The sequence below is a fragment of the Stylophora pistillata genome, chromosome 7 (genome assembly GCF_964205215.1).
Source record: "Stylophora pistillata chromosome 7, jaStyPist1.2, whole genome shotgun sequence".
In the NCBI taxonomy this organism is placed as follows: Eukaryota; Metazoa; Cnidaria; class Anthozoa; order Scleractinia; family Pocilloporidae; genus Stylophora; species Stylophora pistillata.
The window spans coordinates 6675390-6700102 of record NC_142525.1 but is presented as its reverse complement, the minus strand read 5'-3'; the positions used below and the strand labels follow the sequence as shown (position 1 = coordinate 6700102).

Sequence of the window (24713 nt, the reverse complement as noted above, 5' to 3'; positions counted from 1 at the left end):
GAACTGGGTATACATTAAGCCCTTAGATCAGTATTTGAGGAAAAGCCGTCAGTTAGAAAGAGGGAGAATTTTCTAACAAAGATGACATAGAAAAAGGAAAATATTGGGAGGGTGAGCATTGGATGTTGTCAGTCTTGATGTGAGAGAGGCTTTGCATGAGACAGAAGTTGTCTTTCTGGAGGGGGGGTTAAGGGGGGGAGCGGGGTACGGTTTTTTACAGGACTGCGCCAGCAGTGCCATAGGAATCATATGATACAATTGAATAAGGCAGACGAATTGGTTAAGACTGTTGTGTGGATAACGGCTCAATTCTTATTTCTTTTTCTTGAAATTAAAGGATCATTGGCTTTTAGGTCAATCCACTATTGTATATTCTTGTCATATTCTGCACTGGTTATCCACTAGTTCATCATAGTTTCATTTTGATCTATCTTCTGGCGATTTGTACATCTGTATGCACAAGTTCTGTCTTTTTGTGATGACCAGAGAGGAAGCTATTGGCGAGCTGTGCATTAATTCTGCTCCACGCACGCCATTCATCAGGTGTTAGGCCTGATTACTCAGCTGTTTTAAAAATCGGCTGCGCCTAAAGCCGTGTTTCTTGGCCCATAAAAGGCGAGCGGCGATGTAAAAACGCAGATAACAGGAAATTTTAAATTGTAAGTTTTGATAACACAGATATAAAATCAAAAATCACATAACATGTGTTTGGAGATAACAGAGCTGAATAACGTATACGCATGCGCTGGATTTTGCCGCAGAGGCACGGATTTTGAGTCGTTCGCAATGTTGATTTCTTATTCTGTTGCATTTCCTTGCCGCTTTTCTTTAACACAACAACCTCCAAAAACTAGGTACACTCCCTAAAAATTTTCAAAAATTAATTTTCTCCTTAAAACCTCTGGAAATAGGAAAATGCCTCCGACGAAAACAGAGTTCCTCGGTTTTAAAAGTCAGCCCTTATCATTTTCCTCGTTAAATTTTAGACCTAGAACATTTGAGCCCGCGTTGTTGACCGCATTCGCTCTGACGTAAGCATTTATTATTCAGCTCTGATAATGGCTTTCTCATTTTTCCACGAAACTGGTAAGCAGCAGTAGGTATTGTCTGGTCATGCGCTAACTGGTTCACGTGCACCTGGTGAAAACTACTCAGAAGGTCCCTTGAAAACACGGACTGTAATGCTTTAGCTCGAGAAATAGGTTTAACGACACTGTTGATCCAGCGATCTGGACTTCGCCTTCTTGTTCGTAATGTAAGATTTTTAACCTTGGTGTTTGAACCGTTATATTAGTTTTAATGAATTTTAACGAAACAAGAATTCTCAATCGCGAAGAAGTGAAAAGCTTACATAATCGCACGTCTTTCTCGAACTATGCGATTTGTTTTACGTCAAAGGTTTTGAAAGTTTTGAGATCGAAGTAACGATAGAATCAGAGGTCAAAAGAGTAAGATCATTTTGAATTGTCATTCTTGTATTTTGATAACTTTAAGGAAAGAATAATTCCAGATCGAGTTTGATACAATATATATGGGAGTAAAAACTGCATTTATTTGTACTGCAGTACTTGATTTGACCTTGTCGTACTTATCTTTCGTTATTAATTTGTCTTGAATCTTACAAACAGATTCTTATTTTTTTGTAGGTTAAGGTTCGTTTTTTCGCGTCTGGAGTAACGGTAAGTGCCCATAACTTTAATATTATTATTTTGAGGTACACAACCTCCTCGGAGAATGTTAACAGTTTTTAACTAAATTGAATGTCCACCGATGTTAATTTTTGTCCACCTCTTCTACCTTGTCTTTTATTCCCACGTGAATAGTGATATTATCCCGTTACTTTTAAGAATGTAGCTGGGGGGGAGGTCTCTGGGTGCCTGTGAACTCCCCCCCCCACCTCTGTAAGCCTCTTTTTGTTATACTGAGTAAAATACTGGGTCACAGTCAACATAACATTCTGTTGTGTGCCCTCTCTTTGATGCAGTGTGACTTCCTACTGCCTTTGAAGAAATCCTGGTGGTTCTCCTGAGTTTACCTCTGTATTTTCTGCTACTATGTTACTCAGGGTTCTTTTTAAGAGCTGGTAACCGGTTATTTTTACTAGCTGTTCAAGTAAATGTTACCAGCTATTTCACTGAGACCCAGGACTGAAATGTTTACTGAAGTTATCCAATGATTTTGTTTTTAATTTTTTTGGAAAAATATCTATTTCCTCCTTCCAACCAGTGTTGTGAAGATATCTATCACATGTTACTGGTTTGAAAATACACCATAATTATGTTAAAGAAATCCTGCTTTTTTGACCAAATTCATCCCTTGTAGTCACCTACTGCCTTTGAAGAAATCCTGGTGGTTCTCCTGAGTTTACCTCTGTATTTTCTGCTACTATGTTACTCAGGGTTCTTGTTAAGAGCTGGTAACCGGTTATTTTTACTAGCTGTTCAAGTAAATGTTACCAGCTATTTCACTGAGACCCAGGACTGAAATGTTTACTGAAGTTATCCAATGATTTTGTTTTTAATTTTTTTTGGAAAAATATCTATTTCCTCCTTCCAACCAGTGTTGTGAAGATATCTATCACATGTTACTGGTTTGAAAATACACCATAATTATGTTAAAGAAATCCTGCTTTTTTGACCAAATTCATCCCTTGTAGTCACCTCATGAAATGACCTCGACCATGTTTTCCATTCCATTCTTCTCATGGTCAAGTGAAAAGGCCCAGCATTTTTGGAAAAAGGTTGCAGTTAGCAACGTGACATCCACACATGGAAAACCTATCCCTAGACCCTAGTGGAGACCTGTGCGGCCCACACACCCCAGCATGGGGGAAGGTAACAAAGTTACCTACTATTTCTTATTTTTTACCTCCTATGAAAATCTTTAGCAAGAACCCTGGTTACCTAGGGAAAGCCTTGATTTTTCTGCAGTGTTCATTACTTTTATACATGCAGGCCCCTTGTGGAATTATTTATTTCTGGATGGGTGCTTTTTCAACATTCGTGGCCTTGGCTGCGTGCATTAAAAATAGCAATCTCTCCTTTATTTTGATTGAAGGATGTGTCAAAAATTAGAAATATTGGTATCTCTGCCCATATTGACTCTGGAAAAACCACACTGACAGAAAGACTGTTGTTTTACACTGGAAGGATCAGTCAAATGCATGAGGTGATAATAAATTGAGAAAATTGGTTTGCTTGAACATAATTTAACAAATCAATAAGGAGTAGCGTGCTCTGTCCTCTTATGACCAACGATATTTTGTCATCACAGTGGTCAAAATTTTTTTGACTCAGATGGTGCAGTCTAACACCTGTGTTTTCTTAGTAGCAAAAGTGTTATGACTTATAGTTACATGTATGATATATGATCATTCTGTCTGATTTTTGGGGTTAGATAACAATCTTCTGACAACATTTTAAATGTTGTCAGAAGATTGTTATCTATTTATTTGGTTTTTTTACACCTTTATTGCTGTCTTACTTGAACTGAAAGGATTGTAAACACTTCATTTAGTGCGATAATCACATCATTCACATCACATTGTCTATTTTGCAGGCCCAATGGCCAGCGGCATTTGTAGTTCATGTATCGGAAATAATGAATGCCCTTGATTTTGCCCCCAAAATCAAGGAAAATGCATCTCTGCGAGTATGCATTTTTAAAATTTCACAGGGCACATGCCCCTGGACCCCCCCAGGTACAGCATGCCAAAGGCAGGCTAGAGTGGGCCTTCAGCCCAAATACCCGCCTATCATTCCTAGATTCCGGCCTGTTAAAAACTTTAGGTACATCCCTGTGTTGTAAAACTTCAAGTCTTGTATGATTTGCGATTGGTTCTTTTAATTGAATCATCCTAACATATAACAAAATTTACCTAGTATTGTAAACCGACTAACTTTGTAAACACAAGCTTGTCTTTGTCTTCTCTTTGAAAAAGGACTGATCAAAGTCTAATGTACATGCAATTATTGTAGTAAACATTCATGTGTCCATCAGTCAAGTAATAACTGTACAGTCAAAACAGTATCTGGTTTCAAAGGATTACAAAATTGCTCTGGTGTGGGGCGTCTCCATGTTTCCAACAGCTTGTGGAAGTCATCACCAGAGTCAAATGATTATGTCTTCCACTGATGCTTTCAAAACATGAGTCATTACTACCAACAACAGTCTTTCCCAGGGCTTAACTCTCACCAGCATTCATGATCAAACTACATAAATATGACAAGCAAATGTGAAAATGCAAGATACAGAATCTTACTCTAGTTGATGAACTGTAATGCAGTATATCTCAGGTTTTTAACGATTTATTGAAGAGAAACAGATTCTTTGCTCAAGAAAGATAATTATGTTCATGTATCAAATGAATCAGTATTAATCCTCATATTCTAACCAGGTGCGAGGTAAAGACAATGTAGGTGCCACTATGGATTCCATGGATTTGGAACGACAGCGAGGAATAACCATACAGGTAGATATTAAGTAATTATTAATTATTAATCTGCAGTTCAAATATATTGAAATAAATAATAATATTCATATATTCACAGTCATTCATTCATTACTCAAGGGTTTATTAGAAACCAACAAAATGACCAGCTCCCAGTTGGCTTGTTGTTAGCTCATTTGGTAGAGCACTGCACCGGTATTGCAAAGGTTATGGGTTCAAATCCTGTATGGTCCTGAATTTTTTTTAGGCATTACTTTCATTGGTGACTAAGTAATGTTTATTACTGTGGCATCAAATAGTTGATCTTCACAGAACCACAGTCGAATATGGAGCCTGGCTATGGACAGATCCTTTTTAATCTTTTTACAACTCCCAAGAACGTTGAATTCAAGGTCATTTATTTTGCTGTAGGACTTCTAGAAACAAAAATCATATGAATGTACAATTTGGAGATGATATACATGATTATGGTAGCAACATTGCAGCATCTTAAATTTTTTTGTGATTGGAATGTTCGCAAAGGGTAGTGAAGATAATATTTTTTAGTTACAGCACAAGTTCTGTTGTTTTGTTACCTTCTGTTTATAGAATTAAATGATATTATTTTTTATATTTTCATGTACTTGTTGATATAACTGAATACATTTATCTGTAAATATTTATCTTAGTCTGCAGCAACATATGTTAACTGGAAAGATACAAATATCAACATCATTGACACACCAGGTGAGTCTGTTGATGCTTTACACCCTAACATCAGTTTGCAAGTTCCCCATAATAGTACATGTCCTGTACTCTATCCATTTCCTAAGGTGCTTTCCAGAACTTGTTGCAGCTTTGTCACAGAGAATCCTACCTTGGTCAGAAAGGATAAACTTTTGAACTGTCATCACATACAAATGTACCTGTAGTTATGATGTGGAAGTTTTAAGTTAGAGTATTGAAATTTGATAACTTTGCTGACACTTTTTTTCATTTATCAGGACATGTGGATTTTACAGTAGAAGTGGAGAGAGCCTTGAGAGTTCTTGATGGTGCCATTCTGGTGTTATGTGCTGTTGGAGGGATGCAGGTTGGTTTTGTTATATCCTTAGTAAAGAGTAAGGCATCTTGCTGTCTTTCTACAGCCTGCTCTGTATCTCCCACTCTGTATCTAACCAAGTATCATTATTGAAAAGATAGTAGATGCTGTCAGAGACTAGAGAATTGGTGGCTCTTACATTGCTTATCATTTTGTTCGTTTTGCTACCAGAGTCAGACACTAACTGTTAATCGTCAGATGAAGCGTTACAATGTACCCTGTATTGCCTTCATCAATAAACTCGACAGGTGAGGAATCTATTTTTTATTGGACATTTTGGTTTTTCTGTAAATCCTCGAAGTAGAGCCTCCGCTAAGTGCCCCTTACAGAAGTGTCCTTGAAATTCCTATATGCAAAAAATTTCTACAAACGTCCCTCCCCACAAATTAAGTTTTCTCCGTCTTAAACAAGTAAAATTAGTTTTTAAGGTAGGGCAACAATTTTGTAAGATTAACTTTAGTATGTGTGGCTGTTAAATTGTAAAGAATTTTTTGAGCACAGTCAGTATTCTGAGTGATGTAGCCAATATTAGTAAAGTATTTTGATTTTGAATGGAAAAAAGTGCCTTTGCTTCAATGTCTTTTACAGATGAGTGATCAGTTTGTGAAATTTTTTTTACTGTGGAATTGTAAAGTAGCCTGAACATTCATGGCACTCATTTTCAGTTTGAAATAATTGTACACTGTACTATTATCAAAAATAGTTTTGTATGATCAATTATCGTTACAAAGTTGTATTGTTAACACGCAAATTTCTTCCATGAGAAGATCATAAATTATTAGGTCATAATAATTATAAAAAACAAGGGTTATCCCTTTTTTGAAGAAGCACTTCCATCTTGTCATAAATTTGAAATAAATGCACTGGTTGCTGATCTGCGGATTTGTTATATTTAAAAGCTTAACCTGTCAGAACTGCTGCACTTTGCCTCCTTGACATCTTGCATTTGAACCTAGTTTGGACCAACCCAACATTATCCGTAGGCAGTGGACAATAGGAACCAAATTTAATTTAGCTACTATAAACATCTGGCATGCAAAAAGTTTGTTGTCACTTAAAATTCCTTTCAGAATTTTCCATGATAAAAGGAATTTAATTTGTATTTTTTGAATGATATGATTTGAGTACAAATTAAAGTAATGCATATTTTTTTTCTATCATTTTTTTTCAGAATGGGAGCAAATCCAAACAGAGTTTTAAGTCAAATCAGGTAAACATGGTCAAACTGTTTGTTGTTTGATTCTTGGTTGTTTTTGTTTGAATAGTGGCATGTTACAAGCATAGCATCTTGGTTTTTTGAAAATACTGATAATGTTCTACTTTATATGAATCCACATATTAATGATAACACAACTTGGTGGGAACATTACACTACATAATGTTCTTCACAAACTTCTTATCTGATTGTGTACCTCAAAATATAAAATACTTAAGATGAAAATGGTAGGTCTAGGGAAGGGATGATGGAGGGAAAAGTATGTGGAAACATTTTTTTTCCATTTAAAGTTAAAACTTAGTGACAAAGAAGGAATGAGGTAAAAAATTTTATGGATTTTACAAAGAGAAACTGGACAAAGTGAGTGCAAAAAAAATGACTTGAAGAGTGTAGCATTCAACAAGTAAACTGTTGGGCTGCAATAGAATTTCCACAGCTGTGTCAAAACCCTGGATGGCATTGACATTTGTAAGAGACCAGACCAAAGCCAAAAATGGAAATGATCACCCACCATTTTTGAGGAAAGTCTTTTTTCAGATGCTTGTTACATTTTCATCTGTTTTTTTAACTATCAAATTTATTTGATAATTTTTTATATTTCATTACAACTTGAAAATGACTTGGGAGAAGTTTGAAAAACCATTTTGTAAATTGCTAATTTTTTATCACAAAGTCTTTAATCAGAGAAACTTCCTATTAAAAGGTGAAAAAAATTATTTCACTCATGACAGAGCAAAGCTGCAACACACTGCAGCCTTCACTCAGTTGCCGATTGGTTTGGAATCAGAGGTAAATGGAGTCATTGATCTTGTGCGTTGGAAGGCTTATTACTTTGAAGGAAATCATGGGTAAGATTATTCATTCTCATAAGTTTTATTTTATGTTTTTTTTTTTATTTTTTTTCATACATGACTCTGTTTAGCAAATCACAAAGCTAGAAATTCAATGACCCTGTTCCTGTTATTATTGGGATACAATACACTGAGGCTAAAATCTACCCTTACTAGAAAAAAAGCTTTATCCAAAAAATGGTAATTGTCTTTGACAGGGTTTTACAACTATTGCTGATTATAATTATTATTAACAAACAGGTCCAAAGTGGTAGAGGGTGTGATCCCTGAAGACATGGTTAATGAGTGTACGACAAGAAGACAAGAGCTGATAGGTTAAACTTGAGGATTTTTTTTTCAAATAAGAGCACTCTTTATGACCTATAAGAACAAAGGAAAATATTGCTGAGAGCCAATGAGAACCCAAAAAGAAATTGAATAAATTGCATCTGGAGTTGGAAATTGCCAGTGATCAAGTCCTGGTTATTTCAAGTTTTGAATTTGATGGATTGAGAGCTTGAGTGAACAGGGTAAATTATCTGGGCTGGTCAGATGAAGTGGAACCAACACAATTCCAGAATACTTAGTACATGGTTAACCCTTTAATTCCCATAAGTGACCTAGACAGAATTTCTTCCCACGAACTTCAAAAAAATATCATGCAGACAAGTGGCAAGAATAATGGAAATACCACTGAGAAGATTATTAGTTGATCCAATACTAAATTCTCCAATGGTAACAATTGTCTTTCCTAGGAATTCTATGGCAGACAGCAAGGAGAATTTTGGAAGTGAAAGTGTCAAAGCACTGAACTGAAAAAAAAAAAAAAAAACTCCAATGATTTTAGTGGGTTTTCATAGTCCTTTATGTCCAGGCCCTCAGCTACAAACGAGAGCCTAGGGTGGTTCTATATAATTTTGTAACAAATTTTTTTGATGGATCAATACATTTTGTTTCTTCTAAAATTTAATCAAAACATGCCAAATCATTTTCTAACAAGTTCTCTTTGTAACTTCTGTAGTGTTAGGTTACCATAGCAACATTACAGCCCCCGTTTTTTATCTAAAGTGCAGTAAAAAAGAGTTTGTAGCATTCTGCATGATGCTGTTTTTACAGTCTTTTAAATGCCGGGGTTTGTATTCATCAGAAACTGTGGCGGATGTGGATGACACACTTGGGGAGATGTTTCTGGAGGAGATACCACCAACAGAACAACAATTAATTGTAGGTATTAAAAAATATTATGTCTGGTGTATGGATGGATGGATGGATGGATAAAGCTGTTTATTTTGACAGATTTCCTCTCTCTTATAATTAGCTGAGTTATACACGCATTTTGATTGGTTTTAGGAGATTTTTTGCGAAAATGTTGAAATGCAAAGTTGAAATTGTATAAATTATTCGAAAACTAGTAGTGCTGTTACACATGCAACATTTTTCTGGAAGAAAAGCCACTAATTCTCGCTAGTACCTATCCTGGTTCAGGAGCTGTGCCATCAAAGGCCCCCCCCCCCCCCCCCATCCCCCATCATTTTAATACGTTTACCTAACAGGATAGGATAGGATAACTTTATTTATACACGGTTTTTCCATCAGTTGATTTAGTTAATTCTATACTAGAAACCTATCTATCTAACTACAATAATAATTTGATAAGAACAATTCAAATTAAAAAAATAAATAAAAAAAATTCTGCTTTTCATGGAGGCCGTGTCTAAAATTTACTTAGAATTAAGATCTTACTTTAAACTGTGGCGACTTAATTTAGATTTGAAATCAGTCAACGAAGACGCTTGTCTTAGGTCTACAGGTAAGTTGTTCCACAATTGAGCTCTGCTGTATAAAAAACTTCTCTTGAGATAGTTCGAGGTTGTAGAAGAACTAATTTGTTTTCGGTATTCCTTAAACGATAAGCACTTACACTGTCACGATATACAAATCTTGATCTCAGATAATCAGGTGTCATACCATGTAATGTTTTATACATTAGGATAGATTTCTGTTCCAATCTTTGATAGTAGAGTCTTCGCAACCCTAGCGCCTGGAACAAATCATCCAAATTACCTGTGTGTTCTTAGGCAAGACACTTTACTCTCACAGTGCCTCTCTTCACCCAGGTGTATAAATGGGTACTGGCAATTTATTGCTGAGGGTAACCCTGCGATGGACTGGCATCCCATCCAGGGGGGAGTAGAAATACTCCTAGTCACTTCATCCTACAGAAACCGGAGTTAAGCACCGGCCTAATGGGCCATTAGGCTCGTAAACAGACTTTACCTTACTATCATAGCTCGCTGACATTAGTATGGGAGCTGCCCGATTTTGCAGCCTTTGTAGTTTTTCTGGAAGGCCTTTGTTACAGTTTCCCCACACTACGTTACAATAATCAAATTGTGGTTGAATAAGGCTATTATAAACTCTAATTAAAACATTAAATGATGTGAGATGCCGAAAAGTACCGGGATAACCGTTTTTGTTCCTGGACACTAGTACTGTGTGAGCGAGTAACTTGCGAATGGAAACCGGGCTAACACATGACCTCTTGGTTCTAGTTAATTGTTAGAATTTTTAGAACTCTACACCTCTAAAACTTCAGGTTCTGTTTTCACTTCATTGCTTGCTTTTAAATGATTGCCTTCCAACTTTTGAAAACTTACAATGGTTAAGGAAAGAACCGTGCCAAATGGAGCAGAGGCAGTGTTTGGAAATTTGAAAACTGAAATTTTTAACAGTGCTTTGAAAGTGGTTCGTCTGTTTTTAGGGCACCCTGTACTTGCTTAAGGTACCTGTAACTTCAGCTGAATCTAGCTTGATGATACTGTAGGGTAGCTTTAGACTCACACAACAAACACCCTATCAGAGATTCACTTCCGAATGAATTTTTACTGTACTAGGCTGCCATTCGCCGAGCGACCAGAAAGAGAAGCTTTACTCCAGTTTTCGTTGGATCTGCTCTGAAAAACAAAGGGGTCCAGGTGAGTCTGTGCTAGGTAAATGATTAAAAAAGGATGAGACATTCCTTTATTTTTTCACAAGAAGGGCCACTCCCTGTAAATCTGGGATTAGCCAGGAAAAAAAAGTGTTACTCGGCAAAACCCAACAGTGTTGATACTCATGAAAAGTGAAGCAAACAAATTGCATCTACCAAAGGTGAAAGGAATACACAGAAAACACATATAGAGAACACACAAAACAAAAGTAGGACCCTAAATGTTCCTGCTTATTCTTATTCCACCACTATTTAATTTTGCCAAATAAAGTCATGAGGACGAAGAAAATATGCCACTGTGTTAAGCTGGCCACACTGAAGGATCCAAACACTAATTTGGCTCTTTCGTTTTTTAGTCTTGACTTTCAGAGAAACGAACTTTTAAGCTTTTTTTTTTGTCGGTCATAAAGAACACTTTAATGGTTTCGTTCGTGTTGTTTGCGTTTTTCGCGCAGGCGATCGATACTAGGCACAGATAAGGCCGTAGGAAGTATTTCGCAAACAAGGAGCCAAATGCTAGAAAAGGAAACAACAGTGGAATAATAAATCCCTTATTCGATGGTTTAACATATAATGATACCAGCGGACATTTTGCCTATCGCTTTAATCTTTCCTCGCCCCTTTGTGGCTAGGAAAAATACTGCGCAACTCGTAAAATATCCGAGCGTATTATATGTTAAACCATGTAATAAGGTGTATATATTCGACGCGCTTACAGGTCTTCTTGTAGTGAAAATGCTTTTTCTATCCGTCAGCCTCTCCTTGATGGTGTTGTGGATTACCTGCCTGAACCTTTTGAGGTGACAAATTTTGCCTTGGATGCTGAAAAGTAAGAGGTTAAACTTATGTGCTGCAATATAGATATCATTTTTAGGTATACGTTGATGTAGAGATGACGTAAAACTTGTTAAGAAAATTTTGGACAGCTGCGTTTAGAAGAAATGATTTTTTTTTCAAGACCCAGGTGCCTATGAAAGGAATGCTTCTTGTTTCTCAACAAGTCTGTTTCACGTCTCTGCAAATTCAAAGGAATTTGGAGTATGGGTTTATGTCAGGATCAGGAAACCAGAAAATAATGTAGATGAAAATATTAGCGATACGTCATAGATAGGCTTTAGCGGTGGGTGTTCGCGTGATGACCCCACCCCCCTAAAATTATTGAAGGGGGCCTACTTGCCCCACATTGGGGCATTATAGACCACTTTCATAAATGACTGCCGGATTAATATTCTTTTGTTTAAATTTAAATTAGCCCTTCTGGCCTCGCTTGAGATAGTATATTCTTTTGAATTAAATTTTGTACTGGAGAACGAGGCCAGAAGGGCTAATTTAAATTTAAACAAAAGAATATTAATCCGGCAGCCAATTATGAAAGTGGTCCATTTCTAGAATAAACTCTAAAACGTAGATTTTTTATTTTAGTGTCGGGGAGCAAGTGGAGATGAGCCATGATAGGAATTCTTCTCACCCTTTTGTGGGTCTGGCTTTCAAGCTTGAGGTAAGATGATAATGAAAGAGTTTTGTGTATAAACAACTTCTTTGGAATAAATAATTTACAGCCTGCAGTGCAAGCGTGTTATGAGAGTGAGTGAACTATGCAAGCGCGCGACTGTTTATTCGACCGGTTATGGTCGATTTAGAGGAAGAGTGGACGGTGGAGGGAGGGGGGCGAGGAAACTTCTTTTGCTCCACCCCCTCTCCTCTCCTAATTATGACCGTCGCTCACCCCCTTGGTGGAAATTTCTCTCTCTCCCCACCCTTCCCCTGCTGAAAAAAAAAACAAAGATGGCAGCTATAATCAGTTCATCGAGAAAAGACTGAGCGCTCACTCGCCTAGATATTTCTGGTGCTCTTGCACTTGATTGGTTGACAGGGTGACGCAAGTTTAGTGGAGCAATCACAGAGTGATAAAAAGCAAAACCATTGTAATTCTAAGATGCGGAGAGATTTTGAGATTTACTGCAGTGAAAGTCAAGTATACTGAATTTTCTAGCCCATTTCACTGAAGTTTAGTTGTGTTTTCTTCTGTTTGATTATCTTGCAGGCCGGAAGGTATGGTCAGCTGACTTACCTCAGAGTGTACCAAGGGATGTTAAAACGAGGGGCGTACATCGTAAATACTCGGACAGGGAAGCGTCTGAAGGTGCCAAGGATCGTCCGAATGCATTCAGACACAATGGAGGTAACCAAAAAGAAAAGACGATACAAAATTGTTTTTTTGTCGTTTTTGAATCCTGACGATGCAGTCAAGGAAAAGAGGGCGATAAACACGCCGAATTAATGTCAGTATAATAGTAATAATAGTAATTTAATATTTATATTGCGCAAAGTAACATGTGAATATGATCGAATGCGCATCACGATACTTTTCGGGGGACTTTGGCCGGACTGAATCAGCAGTTTACTAACAATCAAAGGAAACTTATTTGAAGATGCCCCAATTCCCAGTAAACAGGCCAGCCCACATCACAGTAATCTCGTGAGTGGGTTCTTTAACGTTCCCGGCCTAACCAAATTAACTATTTAATAGATGCAGGAGACGGGACCTACGGTTTGTTCGTCCTTATCCGAGAAGACTAGAATGTCTATCCATTTCTTGATATGATAGAAAGGTAGCGCATTCTCCTCAGTTATTTTAAGAGCTTGAGTGTTGGTCCGGCTGGGGATCGAACCATCGACCTCGACCTCCCACACAACAGTCCAGCGGTCTAACCAATTGAGCTAACCGGGAGGCTAGCAGTATCAGGGCAATGGTGCACTTACCCCTCCCCCCTAACCTAACAATCTCAGGAGGGAAAGACCATTTCCGAGCTTTAAAGAGCCTCACTTTCAAATTGAGGTTAATTGAAAAACATTTCTTGAGAAAAAAGGCGTCATAATAGCTTGAAAGTAACAAACTAATATTCGTATCTAAATCTCAGCACTTACTCTCGTTTTTTAACCAGAGGATTTCTGCATCTGGAAAATGGCCTGGTTAATGGTACAGTAGCCTCCCTCGTTATCGCTATTACCGGGAAGATTTGACACGAGTCTAGGAGAGGTTCGCCTGGGGTCTGGCACTAATGATAATTAACGCTGGACACCTTTCAGACTTCTCGTGTACTCGCTTCCTCAACGCCTCACATTTTCCCGGTAGATTAAAACATTGGAGGTAAAATGCCTTAAGTGCTGATAATGTTGGGGCCTGTTCGTAGGCACATAGAACACATATTCTAGTAGCCCACTTTTTTCACCATTATTGTTATTCCTTCGGAGGATGTGCAAGAGGCCGGTGCTGGTGATATATGTGCCTTATTTGGAGTGGACTGTGCATCGGGAGACACATTTACTGTAGAAGGAGCTAAATTACTCTCTATGGTAAGGGAGCAGTCATTACTTATTGCCCTGTGAGGGGTGGGGAAGGAATTGGAGGAAATTTGGTTTTTTGGGGGGTGACATGGTTTTCAGTGGGTACAGGAGGGTGTGGCTAACAGAGTCATGATTATTAAAACTTGACTGCCAATGATGAGGTTGGGGGATCATAACAACATGAAAAAGCCTTATAGGGGGGCTCAGGTAAATTTGATTTGGACATAACCTTAATCCTCCGATCCCCTGCGGTCTTTCCTTACACTTAGATAGCGCGGAAAGCCGTAAAACTCTTGAACAAAAGCTCATCTTTCAAACCGGCAGTCCAAATCCCACATGGATCAACGAACGCTTTTTATTCCACTAATTTATTCGTGTTTTTCTCGTTGCCATGTTCCCACCAATAACGTAGCTCCATTTTCTGCCTTTAAAAGCACACACAACCCACACTTCCTCTATCCGCTCCGACGAAGGGCTAACGCTCGAAACGTCAGCTTTTGTAATCGTTACGGTGGCCAATTTACCATTTTAACTTTGTTGATATATCCAAATTATTTTATTAGAACTGCGTACTTTCGCTTGAGAATTAATTTCGTCACAGCTACCCTATGCAGACTACGAAAAAGGTTTAAATTTGTTGCTTTTTTTAAAGACGATGTAAAAGTTTCGACGAAAGCGATTACCGAAGTTACGTAACTTGTTTATTTTGTTTTTTGTACCCTCGTCACGCAATAAGAGGAAAAGCATTGTATATATGCACGATCCTTCGCAGTAAAGCACTATTTGAGCAATAGTGAAAATCAGACCTGAAAAAAATTTCAGGCCTGTACGGGATTCGAATCACTGACCTCTGCGATACTAGTGCAGCGCTCTACCAATTGAGCTAACAAGCCAACTGGGAGCAGGCCATCAAATTAATTCGACATAACCCGTAGATGATAAATCAAACAACAACAAACATATGAAACATATGTATGAACTGCGGTTATGAAACGTATATATGCACGATCCTTCGCAGTAAAGCACTATTTGAGCAATAGTGAAAATCAGACCTGAAAACAAAAAAAATTTCAGGCCTGTACGGGATTCGAACCACTGACCTCTGCGATACTAGTGCAGCGTTCTACCAATTGAGCTAACAAGCCAACTGGGAGCAGGCCATCAAATTAATTCGACATAAACCCGTAGATGATAAATCAAACAACAACGAACATATGAAACATATGTATGAACTGCGGTCATGAAACTTATATATGCACGATCCTTCGCAGTAAAGCACTATTTGAGCAATAGTGAAAATCAGACCTGAAAACAAAAAAAATTTCAGGCCTGTACGGGATTCGAACCACTGACCTCTGCGATACTAGTACAGCGCTCTACCAATTGAGCTAACAAGCCAACTGGGAGCAGGCCATCAAATTAATTCGACATAAACCCGTAGATGATAAATCAAACAACAACGAACATATGAAACATATGTATGAACTGCGGTCATGAAACTTATATATGCACGATCCTTCGCAGTAAAGCACTATTTGAGCAATAGTGAAAATCAGACATGAAAACAAAAAAAATTTCAGGCCTGTGCGGGATTCGAACCACTGACCTCTGCGATACTAGTGCAGCGCTCTACCAATTGAGCTAACAAGCCAACTGGGAGCAGGCCATCAAATTAATTCGACATAACCCGTAGATGATAAATCAAACAACAACGAACATATGAAACATATGTATGAACTGCGGTCATGAAACTTATATATGCACGATCCTTCGCAGTAAAGCACTATTTGAGCAATAGTCAAAATCAGACATGAAAACAAAAAAAATTTCAGGCCTGTACGGGATTCGAACCACTGACCTCTGCGATACTAGTGCAGCGCTCTACCAATTGAGCTAACAAGCCAACTGGGAGCAGGCCATCAAATTAATTCGACATAAACCCGTAGATGATAAATCAAACAACAACAAACATATGAAACATATGTATGAACTACGGTTATGAAACGTATTTATGCACGATCCTTCGCAGTAAAGCACTATTTGAGCAATAGTGAAAATCAGACCTGAAAAAAAAAAATTTCAGGCGTTTACGGGATTCGAACCACTGACCTCTGCGATACTAGTGCAGCGCTCTACCATTTGAGCTAACAAGCCAACTGGGAGCAGGCCATCAAATTAATTCGACATAAACCCGTAGATGATAAATCAAACAACAACAAACATATGAAACATATGTATGAACTGCGGTTATGAAACTTATATATGCACGATCCTTCGCAGTAAAGCACTCTTTGAGCAATAGTAAAAATGAGACCTGAAAAAAAAATTTCAGGCCTCAAACATATGTATTCAACGGTGCGGTGCGGTGCGGTGCGGTGCGGACGTGTCCTCACAAGCTCTGGTGTTATCTACTTTTTTATGCGCTTAAAGATGGCCATTCGTTTTCTAAATTGGTCCTTGTGGTTGATAATCCTACTGAGATGTGTTGGCGGGGATTTTCAAGTCACCTCTGAGTTTGACAGCTTCGAAAACCAGTTCCAAAGAGTTGTTGAACCAACTTCACCGGGAATATGTTACGCTTGGATTACTCGTTGGCAGAGAAGCTCATTTGCATTTTCCTCCCATGGGATGGTTTTCTTTATGAGTCATGCTCGGATTACTCGCTGGCAGAGAAGCTTATTTGCATTCTCCTCCCATGGGATGTTTTTCTTTATGAGTCCGAACAAAGGTTTGTTATTAAGGACTCGGAAGAGAAAATGGTTTAAAAGCAGAATATCTTATTGCAGTAATACTACGGCCTCTTTTAACTCCGTGGTAATATCTCTATTGGTTAGTGGTGACGTACATCCGCATCCTGGGCCTGAAGTCTCTTCACAAAATTCTGCGCAAACTCCATACAGTGAAAATGGTTTATCGCATTGCTTAAATTTTTCTCTACTGAACACACGCTCCGTGCGTAATAAGACAATGGAGGTTAAAGATTTTGTGGTGGATTTTGATGTAGATATACTAGCTTTCACTGAGACCTGGCTGAGACCGCACAATATGGATGATGTTGAGATTGGAACACTGTGTCCAACAGGTTATAGATTCCTACATGTTCCCAGGAAACAAGGAAGAGGAGGCGGTGTCGGTATCTTATTTAAGGATGTGCTGAACATCAACACTTCATTAACAGTTGATTATGATACATTTGAAATCATGGATGTTCGTCTTTGGAGCCTATATAGTGTCAGGATCTTAGTCATCTATCGTCCACCTGATAATTCCTCTTTCAATCGATTCATGAGGAATTCTCACATCTACTTGAATCTGTAATTGTGGAGTCTTCTGATCGAGTCCTAATTACTGGTGACTTTAACTTTCATATGGATTGTCAAGATGATGTAAATGCCAAACGTTTTACTGACATCTTGGAATCTTTTGACCTTAAACAACGTGTCTGTGCTGGGACTCATCGCAATGGCCATACTCTTGACTTACTTATAAATAAATCTGATGATAACATGCTCAATAATATCAAAGTCTATGATCCTAACATCTCTGATCATTTGGCGGTAATGTGTGATGTCTCCATAAGAAAGCCTCAGTTTAGGAAGGAAGTTATCTTCTATCGGAAGCTTCGGTCTCTTGACATGGAGTCGTTTCTTGGTGATGTTGCTGACTGCCCTCTCGTCATCGACCCATCCAGCGATCTCGATCATCTAGTTCAACAGTATGACACCTTGTTAAGATCAATAATGGACAAGCATGCTCCTGTCAAGCGCCGAGTTGTTACTATTAGGCCTGCTGCTCCATGGTACACTAATGAGGTATCTCTAGAGAAGCGTAAGCGACGACGCCTTGAAAGAAAATGGCGAAGAACCAGGCTGCAGGCTGATCGACAAGAATATAATAGTGCTGCGTTGTGAATAATTTGATCAAGTCGTTGAAATCCTCTTACTACACTACCATCATTACTGAAAACTCAAGTGATCAACGGGTTTTGTTTAATACAGTATCAAAACTACTACAAAAGCAATCAACTGCACGGTATCCATCATCTTGTAGCGATGCACTAGCTAATTCTTTCGCTGATTATTTCATTGACAAGATTGATCGTATCCATGCCACACTAATAGAGAAGAATTCTGCGCAAGGTAATGATGCTAATGAAGTGACTCTTGGTAACTACGTGGAATGTAACTCTGTGTTTTCAGACTTTATTAATGTCAGTTATGAAGACATCAAGGGACTTGCATTGAGATCTATTAATAAATCCTGTGTACTTGATCCTCTGCCTGCAGTGGTAATGAAGGAATGTTTCAATTTACTAACTCCTGTGTTGACTAACATAGTGAATACATCTTTATCTACTGGAGTTATGCCTGATGTCTTGAAGATTGCAGCTATGACACCGACTTTAAAGAAACATAATGCTGATTTCACTAAATATGAAAGTTTTCGACCTATTTCTAATTTGAAGTTTGTGTCTAAGCTTGTGGAAAAAGCGGTATGTGTCCAGCTTACAGACTATATTACATCTAATGGTCTTTCGGAAACGTTTCAATCCGCATACAAGTCATTTCACTCCACTGAAACGGCTCTACTGAGGGTTCAAAATGACATTCTTTGTGCTTTAGATCGTAATGAGTCGGTCATACTGGTACTTTTGGATCTGTCGGCGGCGTTTGATTCGGTGGACCATACTCTTCTAGTGACAAGGCTGTCTACTTGTTTTGGTTTTCAAGGAACTGTGCTTAAGTGGCTGAAATCATACCTGTCTTCACGTAAGCTGTTTGTTAAAGTTGGGAATAGTCATTCTTCACAACGTGCATTGAAGTGTGGTGTCCCTCAGGGATCAGTTCTGAGCCCTTTGTTGTATTTGTTATACACATCACCTATTGCGGACATAATAAATGATCATGGACTATCATACCATCTATATGCTGACGACACCCAATTATATATTACCTTTAAATCTACCAGCTTGAATGACATCCAACAAGTGAAGTTGAGAGTGGAATGCTGTGTGAGGGACATTGATGAATGGATGATAAGAAACTATCTTAAACTAAACCAGGACAAAACGGACCTTGTAGTCATCAGTTCCAGATACCATCCCATGCCTGACATCGGTCACATTACTGTTGGTTCTGAGTGCATTGCACCTCGTGACTCTGTTCGTAATTTAGGGGTTCAGTTTGATAGCATATTTAGTTTTGAGGAGCACATTAAGAACATTTGTAAATCATCATTCTATCATTTGAGAAATATTGCTAAAATCCGCAAGTACTTAAGCCAAGATACATGTAAAATCTTAGTCCATGCATTTATTAGTTCGAAAATTGATCACTGTAATTCCTTATTACATGGCCTTCCTAAGTATCTGTTAGCTAGACTACAGGCAGTTCAAAATGCTGCAGCTCGTGTTGTCACATTGACACCGAGGCATGTTCATATATCTCCTATTTTAATTAATCTTCATTGGTTACCAGTTGAGTTTAGAATAACTTTTAAAGTCCTTTTATTGGTATACAAGGCCCTTCATGGCCTTGCACCTTCCTATATTTCTGACCTTTTGAATTTTAAAACATACTCTAGGTCATTGCGTTCTTCATGTAAAGAATATTTAGTGGTTCCTAGAAGTAGATTGAAAACATATGGAGACAGCTTTCTCTATTGCAGGACCTAAATTGTGGAACGATTTACCTCTAGAGATTAGGAAATGTGCTTCAGTGGCAACTTTTAAGCAATCCCTTAAAACTTTTTTATTTAAGTTAGCATATAGGTTATGAGATTTGTTTTGTTTTGAGATGTTTTTGATTTATATAGTAGATAACTTAGGCTATATTTGAATTATATTGTATATTGTAGATATTTTATATTATATATTTTTATATTTTATATTGTAATTAGGTAGCGCTTTGGACAATTATTGGATTTTAGCGCTGTATAAATAAAATTATTATTATTATTATTATTATTATTATTATTATTATTATTATTACTGCGAAGGATCGTGCATATATACGTTTCATAACCGCAGTTCATACGTATGTTTCATATGTTTGTTGTTGTAGGAAAAGCATTATACGCGTCTAGCTTATACTTGGAGAACTAACACGAATCGAACTCAATCCTTTAAGTTAAATGAACTCTTATGCTCACAGAAATCTCCCATGTAGCTTCATGCGACGGGCGCTTCTAAACAACGTGACATCTCGTGAAAGACAACTTTTCAATTAAGGCGAGCAAACATTTTTCGCCTGAAAACACTTGCAGTCAGTAGAAACTCAGGAAAACGGGAGAGGGGGTACTGTCACAGTTTTTATGGACCACCTTCCCAATGAAATTTTTTTTGAAACGTTATTTTCGTAGATTTCGCGAAATAAATTGGACTCGGACCACCAAAAGTTGTGAACACAACTTGATTCCGATGCTATTGTTTAATATTGGTACCCGCAATTGTAAAGTAGATTTGAAATTATGATCCTGACTGCATTTTAAGTTTACAAAGATTCGCATAATGAAGATGACTTCAAATGCGCCGGAAATTTCACTTCGGAAGCCGCGTAAAGCTGCCATCTTCGATTTGGCTCAGCAACCTGGCCGGGTAGCAGTGACGTACCAACTTTTTAACTCTGTTTTTCCCATCTCTTCGAAATCGTTTCCTCTTGACACTTGAAACGGCCAGGTTACCATGTTATTCTCAAAATGGTGACCTACACAATCGATATTAAGAATATTTTAAAACAATCTTCGAACGGTCAGATTAATATTTAAATTTCATGCAAAACGCAGTGGGTAGTGTCTTGTAGTACATACTTCTATGGTGGCGGAGGTAAAGTTGCGAATTTTCTGGAGCATACTTCAAAACTTTCCTTTTATTTGCAGAGTCAAGCAGTGTACTGGTGTAACGCATAATTACTTGGTAACCACGCACCATGAGCTGGGGCATATCCAGTATTACTTACAGTACTGGAACCAATCTATCGTCTATCGCACCGGGGCCAACCCAGGTTTCCATGAAGCCGTTGGCAACACTATGTCCTTGTCCGTTGATACGCCACAGCATTTGAAAAACATCGGTTTGTTAGAGGAGGTCAACAATGATACAGGTGAGATGGCAATTCTTGTTTGGAAGAAATAATCGACTCTTAACTCCTCGCTTTAACGAACCACACACGAATCAAAATCGAATTACAGTGAATTTCCGTTCTATCATTACAGCAATTTTAACATCGTTTACCCGAGCTCCCACTCTTACGATCTTTTCTTTTTTCTTACCACCTCTTGTTTGGTTTTAATTGGCCTGCTCGAAAGATAGTTTGACAGCTCTGTACAGTATGAATTTAAGCATAAGTCTAGTCGTCTCACAAAGTATTTCGTTGACTTCATTTCCTATAATCTGACATAAACGCCTTGATGAAGATGGCTCTGCGCAAAGTCGCTTTTCTGCCGTTTGGATTCTTGATCGACCAATGGAGATGGAAGGTTTTCAGTGGTAAGATCACTGAGGAGAATTACAATGCCGCGTGGTGGGAACTGAGGACTAAGTACCAAGGAATAAAACCTGCTGTGGAAAGGACAGAAAAAGCCTTTGATCCTGGATGCAAGTATCACATTCCTGCTAATACACCATACATCAGGTGGGTAATGCTGTAAGTGGGAAAGGAGTTTTTTCTTATCCCTTTCACAGTCGACGTTCGGGGGATGGGAGGGGGCCATCAGGAGGGGGGTGGGGTGCCAGGATTATCCTACAACACGGAATGCTTTTTTGTTTCAAACGAAAGTCTCACAAAAATGAAATTGCAATAAAATAAATAAATAGCCCCAGTTTAATTTGATTATTTTTGAGTGTCAGTTAGTCACTATATTCCTAAATCATCTTTATCTTGCGGAACAGGGTACTCATAAAGATGTGGGATGCGGCAGCAGTAGTCACATGCCTTTCTGAACTGCTTATTTCCTAATTGAACGTCGGGCGAGAAGAGAGCTAGCCTAGAAACTTGGTATTTGGTAGAACATTTCTCCAATGAATGTGTCGCCAATCAATTTTTACTTCTTTCTATCATTATTATTATTTTTCCCCAGGTACTTAATGAGCTACGTGCTACAATTCCAGTTCCAAGAGGCCGCTTGTAAGGCAGCCGGACATAAGGGGCCTCTGCATACCTGCTCCATCTACAAGTCTAAAGCAGCAGGAAAGAAGATCGGGTAAATTGAGACAACAAAAGATGTGTTTCTCTTATTAATGTGCTTTTTCCTTCAGTTATTGGTGTACTGTACTGAGTAGTTTCAAGTCATTTATTTCTTATGAATGCGTTTCTCATTTTTCTAATTTTTTTTCCTGGATGTGCGAGAGCTATGAAGGCGGACTGAATCTTAATCAAATAGAAATTTTGTGTTTGGCGCGCATTATTAGAAAACATACAAGAGGCCAAATTTAATTTTTTGAAATTAATTTTCTTTTATCCAACTGTCCTTTTAATCAGAGATCCGGCAAATGTGAACTGCCGGGCATACGACGACACCAAAAAACCAAGTAGATATATTTTGAAAGCTGTCGAAGAAATTCTTTAACTCCCATGAGTGAAAAAACAGAATTTCTCCTTTCAGTGGCAAGTAGAGAAGTCGTGAGGATAAGGAAAAGTGTCAATTAGGGGATTATTGGGTGATCACACATAAAATTCTCTGAACTTAAATCATAAGAATCGTATGGCAGACAGTAAGGAGAATTACTAATGAGATCTTGGGGTGGAGGAGTTAACACCGAAAAAAAAGGAGGGAGAAGTTAAACCCCAAAGCGAGTCACGTCCTGGCGGTGCACGTGCCACGTGCACTTAATAGCACGTCACGAACGGACAGGACTAAATCTTTTTCCGAGAATTCATAAAAACATCGTTCATTGGTAACAAATAATTGCTACAATGTATATATGAAGTTCATATATATTTTTTTTGAACTGCGGTATTAGATACGTATGATGCACGATCCTCGCAGTAGAGAGCGCTATTTATGCAATGAATTGCTTTTCACAAATCTGAATTTCAGAGCTCACGCGTGAACGAAGATATCAACGTTTAGTATTAAATGGCGTCTCTTTCCTTCAACCTTTAGGGATATGCTAAAGATGGGCAAAAGCAAACCTTGGCCGGAAGCTCTCAAAAAGCTGACCGGAAGTGAAACGCTAGAAGTTAGCGCTCTGGCGGAATACTTTGGGCCTCTTTACAAATGGATGATGGAGCAGAGGAAAGAGCTGGGGTACGCAGGACCCGGATGGGACATAAATGTCCCTCCCAGTTCCCACTCGGTTCAACTCTGCTATGGGTTCTTTGTTTTTCTTAGTTGTGTTCTTCTGTCAGAGATCTTCAAAAAGGTCTTAACCTGATCTTTTCTTTTTTAACATGTAAGTGGCTCTCGTGATAGATCAGCGCTAAGATTGTGATTTCTTTTTTTTTCCGTCTCTCAGTGTCCGTTTCACCTTTGTTTTAAAAAATAAAGATGTGGCATTTTTGTTGTTTATCTTTTTCATCTCACTGGGGCAATTTTCATCTTCTACATAATTTTCCGTTGTATTGGCCACGAACAATTTTTTACGAGTATTTGACAATTTTCTGTACCTTTTGTCACTCGCGAACGTGTGGTAAGAATCTGCACTTCTGTGACAGAGGGCCAAAGTACTTAGGGGTGCTTTTCTTTTTTCTGAAAACTCCCAAACTATTGGCTACTTCATTGTTTCGCGAACGTTCCATATTTTTACGACAAGAGAAAACTCGAAACCTAGAGATCCCTGATTCTCTTAGTTGGTTGGCAATAAATCTGGAACGTTTTAATTTTCTCGACGCATCCCGTAATTCTGCGATGATCGGCGATCATTCGCGATTTGTGGAAACAGTTTTCAATTTCGGCAACGTCCGAGACAGCTTTAGCTCGGTACCAGTCCACTAACTTCTTAGCTACAGCAACACGATTCGTAAATACGAATGGCGCGTGAAAGATTTTGGGAGAGATGTCAATCAATCTCTCCATGCATCGGTAACATCTTCGTATGGTCAGGAAAAGGAAAATCGCCGATCCACTAGGATTTTCCTGATGTATTGAATTTGTGAAGGACTACTTTGAGTACGATCATGATTGTCAACGAGTTTGCTAGTAAGATTCTGAAAGGTAGATGATAAGCCTCTTGCAGGGCTGAGATGGAACGCCGCCTCATACCGGCACGAACCTACTTATTTCCGGGAGCGGTGGACGTAAATCTCTAGCGAGATTGTGCTCCATGGGTTAGCGTGCTGGACTGTGAAACTACTAGAAGTGGAGTGTCCATCCTTGGTACTGCCATTGCGTTGTTCTGTTGAGGAGGACCCTTCACCCACCTCTATCCAACCGGGAGAAGGAATGGATACCGGCAAACTACAAGGGGGGAAGCTTGCAAAGTTGTTGAGGGCTAAGTGCAGCCCATAATTTGGAACAGTATCCTTTCCCCTTTCCACTTAGTTGTTGTTAGGGTGAAATATTGAATCATAAATCACCTCCTTTATTCGGTGGAGACGATTGAAAAAAGAACGAGCCGGAAATGGCAGGATTTTAGCATTTTTTTTAATATATCTTATTCAGGTGTAGCAGCCTTTTGGTGTACCTTAGCAGTGGCGGATCTAGAGGAGGAGTACCGAATGATTTAGAACAAAGCACAAAATGCTCACCTTGACCATGTCAGTTCGAAGGAGCAGAATAACTTCAAAGGTACGCGGTCAACAACGCGGGCTCAAGCGTGCGAGGTTTAATATTCAGCGAAATTTGCGAAAACAAGAAGGAGC

The 24713-nt window shown here is 38.5% G+C and overlaps 2 protein-coding genes and 1 long non-coding RNA gene across 12 annotated transcripts in view; 2 read left to right on the top strand and 1 right to left on the bottom strand.

The window, feature by feature from the left end:
• The window catches only part of LOC148726371 (uncharacterized), a 447217-nt gene that overhangs the window by 95494 nt on the left and 327010 nt on the right, over positions 1-24713 (bottom strand). The gene's annotated exons all lie outside the window — the stretch shown is intronic.
• LOC111336454 (elongation factor G, mitochondrial-like) lies at positions 1117-20930 on the top strand. Of its 9 annotated transcripts, XM_088727381.1 has the most exons (18): positions 1128-1255; positions 1647-1679; positions 2657-2834; positions 3058-3168; positions 4397-4471; positions 5119-5176; positions 5434-5522; positions 5703-5779; positions 6703-6741; positions 7479-7595; positions 7839-7912; positions 8725-8801; positions 10472-10552; positions 11322-11395; positions 11989-12064; positions 12611-12748; positions 13822-13923; positions 20791-20930. In XM_088727381.1, exons 3-18 carry the CDS (start codon positions 2769-2771, stop codon positions 20818-20820), a joined length of 1284 nt encoding a protein of 427 aa, XP_088583507.1. In that variant the 5' UTR covers positions 1128-1255; positions 1647-1679; positions 2657-2768; the 3' UTR covers positions 20821-20930. The 9 variants fall into 9 exon arrangements, with proteins under 9 accessions (XP_088583516.1, XP_088583508.1, XP_088583512.1 ...); XM_088727382.1 differs by lacking the exons at positions 13822-13923; positions 20791-20930 and adding an exon at positions 13512-13815 and having other exon boundaries at positions 1119-1255; XM_088727385.1 differs by lacking the exon at positions 7479-7595.
• Positions 20874-23412, top strand: LOC148726391 (angiotensin-converting enzyme-like). The gene is made up of 4 exons (XM_088727421.1): positions 20874-21014; positions 21328-21545; positions 21991-22113; positions 23017-23412. The coding sequence occupies exons 1-4, from the start codon at positions 21006-21008 to the stop codon at positions 23285-23287; spliced, it is 621 nt and encodes a 206-aa protein (XP_088583547.1). The 5' UTR covers positions 20874-21005; the 3' UTR covers positions 23288-23412.